Genomic DNA, 15,974 nt, shown 5'->3' with positions numbered 1-15,974 from the left:
TCTTCACTTAGCGCAACAGGCCCTCGATGCCCTGTTCATAGCCTGTATCTTTAGCCTTATCACCTTCCAACTTTTCTTGCCCTTACAAACTGGGCTCTAATTAATTACACACAGCTGCTTCTGGTCCTTAGCCCACCACGCCCTTTTAGATTTCTATTTCTTCACACGTGCTGTTCTCTCTGCATGAAGCCCCTCCTCCATTTATTCAGTTGGCCATCTTGCCTTTCAAAAGTCCACTCAAAAACTTTCCCTAGAATTTCCTCTCGGATAGCCAGTGTGAATTAGATGTCTGTCCTTGTGCCCTCAGAGTGCTTATCACAGTGGTCTAACTGTGGGCTTACTGTCGATTCCTTCCAATTGTTTGTAAATGACCATAGGGTAGAGACTGCGTTTTACCTGACTTTGTATCTGTAGTACCTTTTATGATGTGAGACAAATATACTAGTCAATGGGTGTTTCCTAAATGACTTACTGAAGGAAATGTTGCCCAATGAAAACGTTGAAAAAGCTTACAACAGAGTTCACAGGTTCCCATTATGTCTCCATACTTGCAAAAAAGGAATTCTCTTTACCAAATAATTCAAACCATAAATTAAAAAAAATAATTTTTTTCTTTAAAGTTGGCTGTCTTTCCAGTCCGCACTTTCACTTTTGTCTTTGGGCAAGGGGAAAGAGTTAATTATACGCTTTGGTTTTTAAAGCTTTTTCTTCAAGCTGAACAGACTTGAAAAATGAGCATAAAATAACTTTCAGATAAGATAATCTGCCATAAAACCAAATTCGTTATTATCTTTGTTTTCAAAACTACGAGTCGTTATTTTTCTCTTTCCATCAAACTGAAGAACTTTTCCTCCCACCTGCTGACCGTGTCCTCAGCGTTTCACCCTGTCCCTCCTCGCCTGCTGCTGCTTGTTCGTCCCCTCGGCGTTCTCACTTCCTGCCCCTCCCAGCGAGCGGGCATCCTACACCGGTGACATTTGTCTTAAGAAGACCCAAATTTGATTACCCCCATGAAATTCAAACATTGGGTTAGCATAAAAGGCTCTATCTGTACTTTACGACCTATTATTTCAATCACATTTCCTGCCCCTCCTCTAGCTCCAACTGTATGCTCACCTTCCAGGAACCTGTCAATGTTCTCTCAAACCTCCGCGCCTTAGCTGATGGGAACTGTGCCTGGACAGTGCCTCTGCGGGCCTGTCCAGTCTATGCCCACTTTCTCATTCTCACGCAGGGATGAACCACTGCTCTTAAGAAGCCCTCCTTGACTTCTCCGCACACAGTCAAGCCAGCTCTGCAGCTGGGCCCCTGGAGAAGCATAAATACGCCTCCATTAGAGCATTGACTTCATTTTATTTTAGTTTTAAGTATGTATTTCCTACCGGACTCTAAAGGCAAGAAAGAAACTGTGTCCGTTCCGTTGATCTTTATAGCCCCAGAATGTCCCATAGCCCTTGGCACACAAGCCCCGATGAGCGCATCCTGAATGACGTGACAGAATGCCATTCTGGCTTCAGAGACTCTCTCACTGGGAGAGCCAGCGTGGGGAAGGGCGTGTTTTGGGAAAGAGAGGCTAGGAAATAAAACTATGTTATGCAGACATGAAAATAAGAGAATAGTAATTAATTCCAAGGAGCTAACGGCAACCACAAGTAGAGCAGCACCCACACATACCACAAGAAGAAAAGACCAAAAACATAGACGAGATGTAACAAGATAGTAAGAGAGGGAAGGGAATACGACTGATTTCATTGTGGCTCTGTTTGAAAGGAGACATGTGCCAAGCAATGTTTTTGAGGTTAATGATGAACTCTAGCAGCATTTATCCATATTTTCCTCTCTTGTGGCATTTATCAATTTCTACCCCATACATTCAATTTCCCACTAAGTATGTTAACCAAGGGGAAAGGAGATTAAGGGTAATCTCAGATTATTATTACAATACACCTAGAAGAAGTACACATTAAATGTCATTACCATTACCTTAGGTGGTTAAATCTATATCCAACACTGAAGAACAAATATTTGGGCCTATAAATGATACCGAAACCTCTCCCCCACCACTCTTCCTTGGCTTTGCCCCTGCACTCCTCAGTACCTGAGGGCCTCTCCCACTTTTCCACCCTCTGTCCTCAAGTCCAGTTTCAGAGCCACCTGTGACGGGCCTTTGCTGTGAAGAGCTAAGCAAGCTGGAAAATGGGGTTCATGCTGAGGCTGCAGTTGTTTAGAAAAATGTCTTTCCCCCTTCCTAAAATATACCTGCTTAAACTGCTTGTTGGCACTTATTCTATAACTAGTTAATCTGCCAAAAGATAGTTAAAATGTTGACTATAATTATTTATGTATACCTATCTCCCTATAACAATATAAAGTCTCCTGGAGAGATTCTCTCTCATTCAGATGTGCCTGCAACACAGAGTTTCATAAATAACTATGATCAGAAAAATGAAGTAATAGAATCAATAATCCAATCAAAACTGCAATAAGAGACCATTATACGGAAAAAGTGGCAGTGCCAGAAGGTGTCTTTGGAAATTTTTGGCAATCTTTGGCATGTCCCCAAGCCTCCATCAGCTACCCTGCCTCAAGACACCTCTACAACCAGCACTTTAAACAGAAACAGTGTACTTAGTCAGCAGATGAAACCTCCAATGCCTAAATTAATACCAGTAAATAACATAACTTTAAAGGGGATTGGACATTTACTACTTCTTAATATTTAATGCCCAGAAATGTAACAGTAAAAAGAACTATTTATTGGGTGTTTATTGCACACCCAATAACATTTAATTCTCATGCCAAGCCTATGAGCAACACACTCAGACACCACATAGCCAGACCAGGTTGGCTGGACTCACAGCACCTTCACCTGTCTGCTCTGGAACCTGTGCCACCCTCACAAGCCCAGGTAATGCAAGCTTACAATATCAAATTTACTAAGACTTAAAACAGAGAGGTTTTAAAATTTTTTAGTTAATAACAATATAATAAAAAATGTACTCACGATGATGAACAGAATTAACTCTGACCCTTTATATTATATAAACTACCCTCAATACAAAGAAATGCCTCAATTATTCACAATAACAAAATATTTTCATTAAAAAGAATTCCCAACAACGTACAATCATTAACTATCCAATAAACACCGCTCCACAATATGCACTGTATAAAACAAACAAAAACCCCACAGATAATCTTTTAGCTCTCTACAAATCACTCAATAGATATTTATACTTTAAAAGTGACTATAGCATTCTTAATCATATACTATTTAATACTGGCCAATCTTTATATAACAGATATAAAAATATCAATTAGTTTAGATTTTTGTATGTACTTGTATGAATAATAAAATAAATATAATTAGGATAATAAGATGGCTCCAAATCTAAAGAACAGAAATTAATAACTTCCTTGTGTAAGGCTGATTTACTAACATGAATTTTTCTGTAAGAGAGAATTATTAACTGATAAAGTCTTAGAGACTGCCTTCCCATCTGCTGCTGTGTATTGTGGAGGTCAGGATGCTTTGCTTGGGTTTTAATTTTTGTGGAGAGAAATAGTGCCTAATTTTGATCTAGTTTGTGCCCCACACTTATAGAAAGCAAAATCAGTAGTTTCCCAGATAATTCACAAGACGGATTGCGGAAAATTCCAATTATATCCCTGATCACTTACCTAAGAGAAACGGAAATGCACAAATAACCAATTAAATCTTCTAGGAAACCTGCAGACTTAGGTGGAACCGTCTCTAACTATTTGGAAGAACAAACAGCACCTTCCTTTGGTGTATTCACCTGCCATTATGATGTTAATTCAAACACATGTTATGAGAAATAACTGGGGAGCATCACAAAAACTCAGTACAGCTTGTTTGCCAAGTGTCCCAAAGCTCAACTCATTTCAAATGCTTCAGAAGATAACCCAGACTGTTAATGTGATCTACAATTGTTTTAAACAAAGTCAGATTTCATCTTCATGCCGAAGGGCAGACAGAAGTGTTTAACCCATAGAAAGCCGACAGAAGCGGCGGAGAGGGCTGTGAAAGCTGAAGGCCGTTCCTACCCACCATGGTGACTCAGGACCTGCCCCGCGGCCTCCATGCTGACATTCTGGAGATAGTTGTGGCAGCGTTCCTTGTGCTCCTCCAGCGAACTGCGCTGCTTGTAGCTTCGTCCACAGTAGTTGCACTTGTGAGGTTTACCCACTGCAAAGAGAATTCAAGATGAGTGTGCTGTCAGTCTCACCCAAAGCAAAATTAACAGCTAGCTTTTGATGGCGTGGAGGAAGCACTGATATGCTTTTCAGGCTCAAATCTCTTCCTCCTGCACACTCCGATTTAGATAATAAATCTCCACCAAAGTAAAAGACAGAGAGGAGATGAGGCAGATCGTACCTTCGGTGACAGGGGAGATACTGAATCAAATTCCTGCTCTGACTGTACCCTAGACGATCAACCTTCAAATTATCCGACTCTTAACACTAACAGCTACTCTCACACAGTTCTCTCAGCTTTGACTCATTCAAAAGACAAATCAGGAGTGCCCCGCGTACATGCTGAGAATTACTTTTTATTTAATTTTCTGGGCGGCGGTGGTGGTAAGGACAGGGAATCTTACCGAAGAAAACTAAAATGCGACAACTCGAAATGTCATTGTTCAATGAAAAAATTATTCATGGGTACCAAGAAGACTGAAAGGAATTCAAGTGATGAGAAAAAGTACAGATAAAAGCAGAGTTTCTCTTTCCACCTTGGTAATAACTATTCACACATGCAAAACTTTGCAGCCGATGAGGTGTACTCTCCCACATCAGCACTGTCCTTGTATTACCAAGAATTAACCTACTACGTGCTTTGAGTCAGGATTATTAACAATAACCAATGAAGCCCTCGCATATCTAGTTATACAACGGTAGCAATGTTTTCTAACATGTTTCACATTCAGGACAGAAATTAGTTTCCTAATAGTCAGAGAGCCGTATCTCAGTGTACCAGGAAAAATACTGTGAGGATCACATTTAAAAGAAACTTTATGAAATTGATTAAGAAGAAAAAAACCACATTTATGGGAAGTGGCATGTTTTAATGTATCACTGTTCACAAGGATGTCACAGGGCACTTGGACTCTCGGTCTTCAACAGGAGCAAGAACAACATGCCAGCAGGTGGCCTGTGCCAAAGCCCTGGGTAGCAAAGACAGTGTGAATCGGGTCGGGGGCTCTCTGACTCCCATAGGAATCACTCTGTTTTGTCCACAGGACAAGCAGACACCTCTTTTTCATGGCCAAACACAGCATTCCTGACTCCAGCCACCTTACAAACCCACGCTATGTGATGCTGGTTGCAAGTGGGGCTGAAACACTGCAACAGGGAAAGGTATTCCCAGCTACGTAAGTTTCACTATACTGCTTTTTGTTACAAAAACTAAAATAAGTTGTTTCACTATTATACTTTTTTGTAAACCATCTTAAATAAACAAAGCTTCTAAGGCATGATTACTCATTTCTAAAAATATGAGGCAAAGTAAGTTCTATTATTCAGAATCAAGGATTTCTGAGAAGTCGAAACCAGGCAGCTGTGTATTTTGTGAAGAATCTGTATCACTGTGTGTGAGAGCATTAAAAAATACAAGAAAATGCTTTCAAGTCAAAAACATTTCATGCAAATAATATAAATATATTTACGTGCAATTACATTCCAAGACAAGGGGCTACCCATAACAAATAGCCCTTGTTTGCTATAACCACTGTTCACTTTTGTGTTCTTTAGTGCTGTTTCTCTAGAAGTGAGAAATTTTCACTGAACGGGTCTATTAACCAATTAATACTTATTAAGCACATGCATGGAAAGGAATTGTCCCCTATAAACTGGTTCCATCATCTTCACCTTCCTCTGGTAGTTGTCACATTGCGTCCTGTGATACCTGTCTTATTGTGAACATAACCTCCTATACTTTCTTCCTCTTATTTATAAGCAAGCTTGATACCTTCTCACCTTACTCAAAGCATTGTTCCCTTCTACTCCCCTGGCTCACAATCCTCTATAAACTCCCATTCACCTGCCAAGGAGACAAAGACGACACACTTTTCACTGCTTTCAAAACTCATTTTTTTTTTTTACTCTCCTCAGTTTTGAAGTCTACCTGTTTGCTGTACCTCAGCTTCTCCCATTCTGTCATCCACTTAAAAACACCACTCTTTCCTCTACATCCCACCCTTGATCTCGGTGAGCCCAAGGAATTTGAGTACATCTTCTAAAAGTAGTCACCCAAGTTTCCTAAGTCTTCCTCTTCAGTCCACACCAGCAGCCCACATGCTGCGTGACATGTTGGGCTTTGACAGCTCGTAACTATTCCACCTCCAAGACATTTGCTCTGGAAATGCTCCCCTCTTTCCCTCTCATTTAACACACACTGATTAAGAGCTTACTCTGCGTCAACACTGGACTGTAAACTGGACAACAAATCTCATGGTGTCTACCCTGGTGCAACTGACAGTCGGCTGTAGAAGACAGGCATTTAACAAACACACAGCGTGTCACAGGCTGGCAGGTTCTGCAGAGACAGAATGCTGTGCCAGTGTGACACGGGGAACCTCAGTCTGGGAAGGCCGAACAGGGAGGTCTTCCTGAGGTAGCAACATCTAGGCTGACAATGGAAGGAAAAGCAGGAGTCAGATAATGGGGGTGGCGAGTGGAGGAGTGGAGGAGAGGCAGTGCTTCAGAATTTCCTGGAACTGCCATCGTCTCTTTCTATCTGCTCTCACGTACTTGTACTTGGTGACTTCAAAGTCTAGATCGTGCCCTTACAAGCCTTTGGAAAATTATTATCAAACATCATTAACAACCCCCGCCAAATCTAATGGCACCACCACCTCCACAAGAGGCCACTTCCTATCATTTCTTTGATGTTTCTTAAAAATCACGTACATGAAAACATTCTTTGTATTTGCTCTCTCTATGTGATGAGTTTCTCTGTGTAATACTTATAAACTTACAAGTTCATATGCATAACACGGACGTTCATTGACGAAGACCAGTCTTTTGCTACTTTCATTTTTATAAATATTATTATACCTTCTCACCACCTGAAACGCCTTCTTCCTGGTATTACTAAAGCATCTTAAAAAGTCATCAGGGGCCTCTGACCCGCTAAGTACAGTGGACTTGAATGAGTCCTGGATGCGCCTCATTTCTCGGTCCGTATCAGACTGTCCCGTGTCTTGAACCTCCTGTTGTATTTCGCGTCTGGGCTCAGACGCTGCGTGGCCCTCACTGGCTTCCCAACCCCTTCCCTCCTGGCAAATATATGGAGCTCGAGATTCTGTTCCCTGTACAGTAATCTCTCCCCTTTCCCTCTAGGTTAGGCCCTCATTTCTAGGAAATGCCCAAATTATGTCTGGAATAATTTCCCACAGTTGTCAGCTCCTACTTGTCATTGAAACCTTTTTGAAAATGATCTTGGAGAAGCCAAAGACAGTGCTCCGCGCTCTCACAGCGCTCTGTGCACACTCTGCCGGCTGCCTTGTAATTACCCAGCTGATAACTATTTATCTCCCTAATCCACACAACGAGCTGTGTCATTCGGACAGACGGCATGTTTCACCCGATTCTGAATGGACAGCGCTCACGGCAGTTATTAAACACACGAGGTGCTCAATATGTACTTGCTGAACGGCCGCCCTCGAAACTCCTGCTTCCAAACTCCTCCTAAGCACTGCCGCATGCACATCCCTCTGAAATCCGGAATTCATTTTAAAATTGGCGTTATTGACGTGTAATTTACATGAAATAGAACCCACCCACTTTAAGTATATTCTCAAGGAGTTTAGAGTGCATAGTTGAGCCACCACCCCCACAGCTAACATGCAGAGCATCCCCATCACCCCAAAAAGCCTCTCTCGCTCCTGCGCACCGACTCCCCTCCCCGCGCGTGGTCCACGGCCGCCGCCAGCCTCTGCTGCCACCCCGTCGGCCTTCGTGAGGATCTCACATACGCCGAGTGGAGCAGCGCGCAGGGTGTGTGTCCGGCTTCTCTGGCTCACATCACGGTTCTGAGATGCACCCGGCGGCCGCACGCGCTGGCAGCTGACCGCTTTCCACCGCCGAGCCGGACTTCACGGTTCCTTCAGCCGTTCATCAGCCAGGGTTGCTTCTGGTTTGTGGCTCTTGGGAATCGAGCTTTGGCAAACACTTGCAGGCAGGCCTTCGATCTCCTTTCTTTCGGGTAGCTCCCTGGAAGTGGGATCGCTGGGCCACACGGTAGGTACCTGATTAACGTTCTAGGAAACCGCCTGCTTTCCAAAAGGGCTGTGTGGCCGCGCGTTTCCCGCTCGGCGCCGCCCATCGTCACGGTACTTGACTCCTCCTAGTAGGTCTGCGTGGTATCTCGTGGTGCGTTTGGGTTTTCCTCATGTCTCACGAGACTAATCTTTTGCCATTCACACTTCACACATTTTCTCTGGTGAAATATCCGTTCAAACTATTTGCCTGCTTTTTATCTCTAATTTTATTATTGAGTTGCAAGCGTTCTTTACTTACTCCACACATCAGTCTTTCGTTAGGTGTATGCTTTGCAGGTATCTTCTGTAAATGTGTCTTGCTTTTAATTTTTGAGTTTCTGCTGAAGAACTAAGTTTTTAATTTAGAATAAGCCCAATTCATCAATATTTCATTCGTGTTTTCTGGTGTTCTTTCTTGTGTTCTATGCAAGAGATCTTGGACGAACCGAGGGTCAGAATAATTTTCTCCTTTGTTTTCTTCTAGAAGGTGTATGTTTTAGGCTCTTACATTTAGGTCTCTGACTCATTTCAACTTAATTTTTGCACATGCGTAAGATGAAGCCGATTGTTCTAGCTCCTTTTATAGAAATATTTTTCCTTAAATTATCTCAGTACTTGGAAATCAATTGATCATATATTTTTGCATATATTCCTGGACTCTGTATCCCATTCCATTAATCTCTATGTGTATCCTTAGCCCCGAAGGAGCGTAAGTCATCCAACTTTGCTTGTTTTCAAAATTATTTTGGCTATTTTAGGTCTTCTGTACTTCCAAACAAACTTTGGAATCAGTTTGTCAATTTCTACATAAATGGCTGTGAGGATATTTATTGGGATTGCACTGAACCAACAGGCCAAAATTAAGGAGAATTAACATCTTCACGGGCTGAATTGTTTAAACCATGGCCATGCTATTATCATCGTACAGTTTATTTAGGTCTTTCATTCCTCTCAGCAATGTTTTACCATTTTTCTTGCACATAATGACAAATATGTCTGTAAATGTTATATAGTATTAAGTGCATCACTATGTATTTTATATATTTTGTGTGCTGTACCAAACAACATTGCTTTCTAAATTCCAGTTTCCGGGTGTCCGTTGCCGGCTGACAGAAATGCACTTGCTTTCCTCATGCTGACCTCCAACTTGCAACCTTAACAAAATCAATCATTCCTTTTATTTTTTTGGCCGATTCCTTGGTGCTTTCAATACAGATAATCATATCAGCTAAAACTAAATACAGTTTCCCTTATTCTTTTCCAAGTTGTCCTTCCTCCCGTTTCCACGCTCACGGGCAGGATGCCCGGTGTGATGACGCTCTTGCCCTGTTCCCACTCTCAAGGGTATTATCATTCACTCATCATTAGCGCTGATTTTCTTCGGAGGGCCATTCTCATGTCAAACAAGTTCCTTTCTATGGTTATGGATTTTTATCGTGAATAAATACAGAGTTACATAAAACACTTTTTCTGCATCTGTGAGGAAAATAATTATATGGCTTTCATGTTTTAGTCTGTTAAAATGGGGAATTACATTGATGGATTCTACTCAATACTTTTACCGATTTACCAGTTATATTCTTATTGCTAATCTCTCTCTCATCAATTTGTTTAATCTCTGTATCTGTTAATGCCAATAACCCTTTGATTTTTTTTTTTTATATTTAATTTATGCTTTTTTGAAGTGTGCATGTTTTTACTTTCCATGTAGTTAAAAATACTGGTAATTTTTCCCTTTGTGATTTGTTTTATTGTTCTAAGTTTTAAAATTCTAACTGATACAGATGTTCTAAGAAAAACCCACATCTATTTTTTTCTAAATTGTTAGAAGCTTTAATAACTCCAGGATTTTCTTTTTCATAAAATGTTTAAGTGAGAAGAGAATATTTTAGAAAGGAAATAAATCCCTACCTGGAAAGTGAGCTATTTTGCAAAGAGAAACCTCTGCTATACTAAACCATTACAGTATAATTAGGCGTCTGTCAAAAATTATTACCGTAAAATAACTTTTATCTCTCGAGGCAGACTTTTACAATGGCAGTTGGGGAGAAGGAAATTAAATGTTAAATGTTCAAACAGATCTGTGAGCCAGTACTTTTAGATGGATTTCATAGAGATCACAACATACATGAGTATTTCAAAGGGTTTTTTTTTTATGTTTAGATTCAACAACAAAACAAGCAAACAAACTTGTTTAACCCACTGTTTTCCCCAGATTATTTTAAATGTAACATATTTAAACAACTATTACTTTCCCAAGTAAATATTTTTTTCTGTAGACTTTACTTTGAGAAACACTGCACTACGGAAATAAAGTAGGCACGTACTGCCGGAATTAACTGCACTTCACTGTTCTTTTATGAGATTTGCCAAGTGTTGAGCAAGGACATATAATTCCTTCATAAATTCATTTAACATATATTTATTCAGCACCTTCAGGTGCTATGGATACCCCTGAACAAGACAGGCATTACCCCTGTGTTCAAAGAGCCAACATTACTTAACCACTCAAATATGTTCCATTTGTTTTATAATGTAATAACATTTTCAAATTAACCTGATTGATTAATGAATATAAGAAAAGGAGCCGCAGAAATTATAAAGGTGCTAAGAATTATAATGCAGCAAGAAGATGGTGAAATAAAAATCTAAGACACAAGATAGATATAGTATATTTGAAACTGCTTCATTATTACCAAGGCACAAAACATTTATCACGGGGCATAGAAAGTAAACAGAAAGTCAAGTAACAACTTTTGAGGCATATAGAATACATTAATCACACAAGCACATGAATTTCCCTTTTAGATATGATTGCTGTTCTTTCTTCAAGCTGTGTTTCTTATCTGACTTTCCAAGATAAGTCAGGTAAATAAGCAAGGGGTTCAAATACTATACTGACCCAAGTAAGCAAGAAATTTGTATATTAAATAGGTCCAATCAATTTGGAAGCAGACAATTTGTTCTAATTTATGGAGTATTCATACAGAGTAAATAATGTGTGTGTCTTTGTATCCATAATATGGTTTTATACTTGATTTTCAATTTATAGCCCTAACACTTACCAGCTGTGTGTGAACCTTAGGTTAAATTAAATGAGTAAATAGCTGTACGTAACTCATAACAGTTTTGTGAAACATACAAAAATATGCATATGGAAAACTTAACAAGGCCCTTGACACACAGTAAGTGCTCAATAAATGGCATCTCCCCCCCACATTGGCATTCATCACCTTCTCACTTACTACATAATTTACTTATTTATTATGTTTATTGTTGATTGCCTATCTCCCTTCATTAGAATGTAAGTTCCATAGAATAAGATCTTTTTTTCTTCACTGTTATATCTCAAGTGCCTAGAAAAATGCCTGGCATGAAGATACTCAAGAACTATGTGTTGAATGAATAAATGTCATTTCAGTACTGGAACTTTTTTTTTAGACTTCTGCACCTGGTACCAAGAATTTTCAACTGGAAGAGGCCATCACCCATGTGTGCTATGTTTATTTTCCTGGAGTGAGTGAAAAAAGGACTCTTGAACTATATGTAATTTCTCAAGAAAAAAAAATCTAAATGTATCATTTATTTTTGTGATGCACAAACTTGAAAAATATGCATAAACTGACCTTGTGGAAATTAGAACATCTCAGTGTTTTTCTTCCCTTTCTTACTATGGAATTTTTTCTAGAACAAGTATATTATACCATAAGGCCTTCCTCATTCAATTAATCAACAATTTTTTTATTACATATTACGTGTCAAGCACCATTCAGGAAGTTGGGGAATATATTAATAAGACAGAGGAGGTCCACATCTCACAGAGCTTACATTAGAACGGTGGGGGTTAGGGGTTGCAGGGTAGAGACAAGCAACAGATGCATGAACAAAAAACCAAGATAACCACAGATTCTGATGGAAGCTTTATAAGGCTTTGAGATAGAGCCAGAAAGATGGTAACTAGGAGGATGCTTTAGGTAGGATGCTTACAGAAGGCCACTATCTCCAAGGAGATGGCATTTAAAGCACATATCTGAAGGATAATGCAGGCATCATGCCAAGAACTGGGGAAAAAGCTGAAGGCAAAGACTTCTAGGATCATCAGTGCAAGATCCCAAGGGGAGCAAAGAATACAGGAACCTAGAGTGGCAAAAAAAGCTGAGGGAGGGTAGAGTGGTATATAATTGGACAGGTGGGCAGAACTTCTATGGACCATGATAAGCAGTTTGATTTTATCATGAGGGAAATGGAAAGCCATTAAGATACTTTAAGCAGAGGAATGACATGATTTAAAATAGGTGTTAAAGTAACATTCTGGCTGCTATATGGAGAATATGACTGGAAAGTAGGAGTATAGTGACCGAGAGCACAGGGTCTGGAGTCAAGCAAAGCAGTTTATATCCCAGCTTTTCCAGAGTATACTGGAAGTTGTATACAATATGCATAGTTATCATAGAAAGATTTTTACTATATCAGAGCATACTTTTAAAAAAGTACTCTCACAAGGGTAATTTACACTATTCTTAGTTTTTTATTTTATTCTAAATTTCTATATGTCGTCAAGCATTATAGAACATTTTTTTTTGTTTATTTGAGCCTGATATGATCTTTAGGTTTATTTTGCTGAGCACCTGTGTGTGTGTGTGTGTGTGTGTGTGTGTGTGTGTGTGTGTGTGTTAAAATCTAAGCCAAATAATACATTGTTGGTACAATATGAACAAAGAAATAAGGTACGAGTATAATAACTTGAACAAGATAAAGCTTTACATATGGGAACATACATATAGTATTTAAAACAACAGACTGTGGGGATATTAGGTAGCATCTCTCTCTTTAAATATGACTTTCCTTATCTGTAAATTAAGGACTTTAAAACAGTGCTTGTCACAGAATAAGTGACTATTAAATGTTAGCCATTAACTTTTATTTTTATAATGAATTGAGATTTATCATCTACTGTAACCACCACTGGCCTTCGCTAATATTAAAAAACTAACTTTCCAGTTAATGAAAGAATGTTCAACTGAAAGCATCCATAGATTCACCATTCATTCAATCGATACAGTACAAGGGATGCAGATGCACAACAGAATATAGTTAAGATCTCTCGTTCAAGATGCTGAATTTGGGATCTTTCATTCTTATCTATTCGCTTATTATCATTATATTTCTGCATAATGCAAAGGGATACCACTCTGATAGATGACATATTTAAGGATATGATCCTTAAATAAAAATTTAAATTTTTCTCTCTATATTTTATATTCTTATAACAAATGATATTGGTTTTTATGTATCTCATTTGTATGATTTTTCTAACATTTGGGAATTTACTTAGAAGATTTGGCAAGATAGTACAGGCTGTGGATGAACAGGTTTCCTTGACTCATGGAATAAGTAGGGAAACAAAAGAGGGTGGAGGTTAGCTTACCTCCAATCCCCCTCCGAACAAAACAAAACAAACACGTGTGATGAGCCCTTCTGCACACGGAGTGAGTGATGAAGCTGGCATGCTGCCCTTCCAGGTATGACCTGGAGTTTCAAAGAAGCCAGGCCTGCAGGCTCCGGGATATGAAAGGGAAAACGTTAACTGGCCTCAAGTTCGGACCATCTACACCAGCATCCACGTAGGGAGTAAAACAGTGACAGCAAACTTGGGAACGAGACCGTGTCTGCAGCAGATTGAGAAGAGTGAGAAACAGGGCCGTGATACTTGTCCTTAGAACTTCTGAGAACAGGGAAAGGTAAGCAGGAAAGTTGCCAGTAGTAACCTGATCTAATTAATTTGCTCCAAAGTGAAGAGCTCCATGGGATGAATATGTGTTACAGAAGAAAGGCTTCTCTCTGCAATAACTCTTTCTAGAAATAAGTGTCTGAAATTTAAAGGAGCTGGACTACTGCTATTTAAAAAAAAAAAAAAAAAAATCCATTTTAAAATATGCTCTCATATGTTATTTAAAATTTTTAATTTTTTAAATATGGAACACAGGGTAGACTATAAAATGATTGGGGAGAACAAGGCAAAAGTGCTCTGCTGGGTGCAAATCACATGGGTTGTTTCACCTGCTGACCTGACTGAACGTGGCTCTTCCCTCCTAATCAGATTCCAATGGGCAGGGCCTTACGTGTGTGTGTTTTAAGAGTCAGCGGTGAAGATACTAATTCCATTTCGTCTCTTCAGTGTGTATTGCAAAGCATACAGAGAAGGTGCCACGGGCATCAGTATTGGGACCTGACGGGTGAAATCAGCACAGCACGGTTATATAAATCATGAGTACAACTGACACAGCTTGTGTAATTATCAGTGTAATCCACCTCGATGAACCACCTCCAGGAAGCAAAGGAGGGGGTGGAGGGTGGAGAAAGTTCACACTTGGGAGATCACCCAGAATGTGGGCCAGGCGCCAGGTCTACAATCAGGTGAGAACAGTTCCTTCTCCTGGGCAGCCCGCAGGACTAATTTTACTACACTGAGTGCACCATCACTATTATGAATGAGTTGCACTAGATTCGATTTCTGAACCAGCATCATTTAATCCAGCATGTCTATCATTATATACTGGCCCATGAATGAGTATTTTTTAAAATAGACCCCTCTGGCAAATCTGGTAGAAAAGCCAACGTGATCAGGTTTTTAAATAATATCAATATGAATATAACCGATGATGATAATCTTTTGGCCAAGTACCTAATTTTCAAACACTTTTTACTCTCCACTCAATTTCACAAAATAATCAGTACTATTAGTAGCCAAACGTCTACAACCTGTAGTAATTCCACGTTATACAAATCATCTTGCATGTGATATCAACTAAAGGCCCTATTGATGTCCTTGTTTTCTGGCAGCCTCCTGAAAAAAATAAAGTGAAGTAATATGGAAGTGAACCTCGAAGGACTGGGGGGAAAAATCTATGAGAAAGACGAAAGAAAGAGCAGAAGGCAAAGCAGAGATGAGAGGAAGATAATTTAAATAAAACAAGAAGGAAAGCGGGTGCATTAGGAAAGAGTGAGTGAGTAAGAGGCTGCCTGCGCGGCAGAGCACCTTTAGTGTGATGGAGTCCCGGCCAGCGTCAGCCCGCAGCTGAGGAAGTGGGGGGGCTGTGGGAGTGGGTCCTTCAGGAAGAAGCAGAGCACATCTGAGGGCGTATCAGTCTCGTGATGAGTCAACAGACTGTCCCATATGAGACCTCAAACTAAAACACTTGGTATTAAGTTGTTTCTTTAACAATACGGTCAAAGGTCAGTCCTATCTCAGTCCAAGCCAGGAGCTACTTTTGAACTTTATTTTCAAGAAATTTGAATCTGAAGAGAAAGCTCTCTTCAGATATTAAATAATATCAATATGATATTACCAGCTTCCTTGAGAGCATGCAGGCTATACTTTAAAAAAATTCCTGTTGGTTGGCTGAACAATATACTATAGGTGAGTATCCAAATATATTTAAGAGGAGGTGAGTTCTAATATTTTATTTTATAGTTAAGGGCATAACTGAACAAGACAAACTAGAGTTTCAAATAAAAGACAAACTTTTAAGTGAGTTTGCATCAGTGCACTAATTTAACAGAAACTTAAAAAAAAATCAATTATTAGGAACAAATACAAGCATTCAATATTTCTGGGCTTTTTTTATGGATAAAATAAAGTCCTTGGAATTACAGGGTCTTGAAAAATAAAAAGACAGTCCTCATAAAAAG

At 39.6% G+C, this 15,974-nt stretch overlaps 1 protein-coding gene across 4 annotated transcripts in view; it reads right to left on the bottom strand.

Moving 5' to 3' along the window:
* The window catches only part of IKZF2 (IKAROS family zinc finger 2), a 141,131-nt gene that overhangs the window by 18,296 nt on the left and 106,861 nt on the right, over positions 1-15,974 (bottom strand). For all 4 annotated transcript variants that reach the window (XM_081143085.1, XM_081143082.1, XM_081143083.1 and 1 more), the window contains exon 6: positions 4,073-4,210. In XM_081143085.1, the coding sequence (XP_080999211.1) occupies positions 4,073-4,210 (138 nt within the window). The remainder of the gene's footprint in view (positions 1-4,072; positions 4,211-15,974) is intronic.

The sequence above is a fragment of the Miniopterus schreibersii genome, assembly GCF_964146895.1.
Source record: "Miniopterus schreibersii genome assembly, chromosome: 7".
NCBI classification, from domain to species: Eukaryota; Metazoa; Chordata; class Mammalia; order Chiroptera; family Miniopteridae; genus Miniopterus; species Miniopterus schreibersii.
Note: the sequence above shows the minus strand (reverse complement) of the source record. Positions and strands in the feature narration are given on the sequence as shown.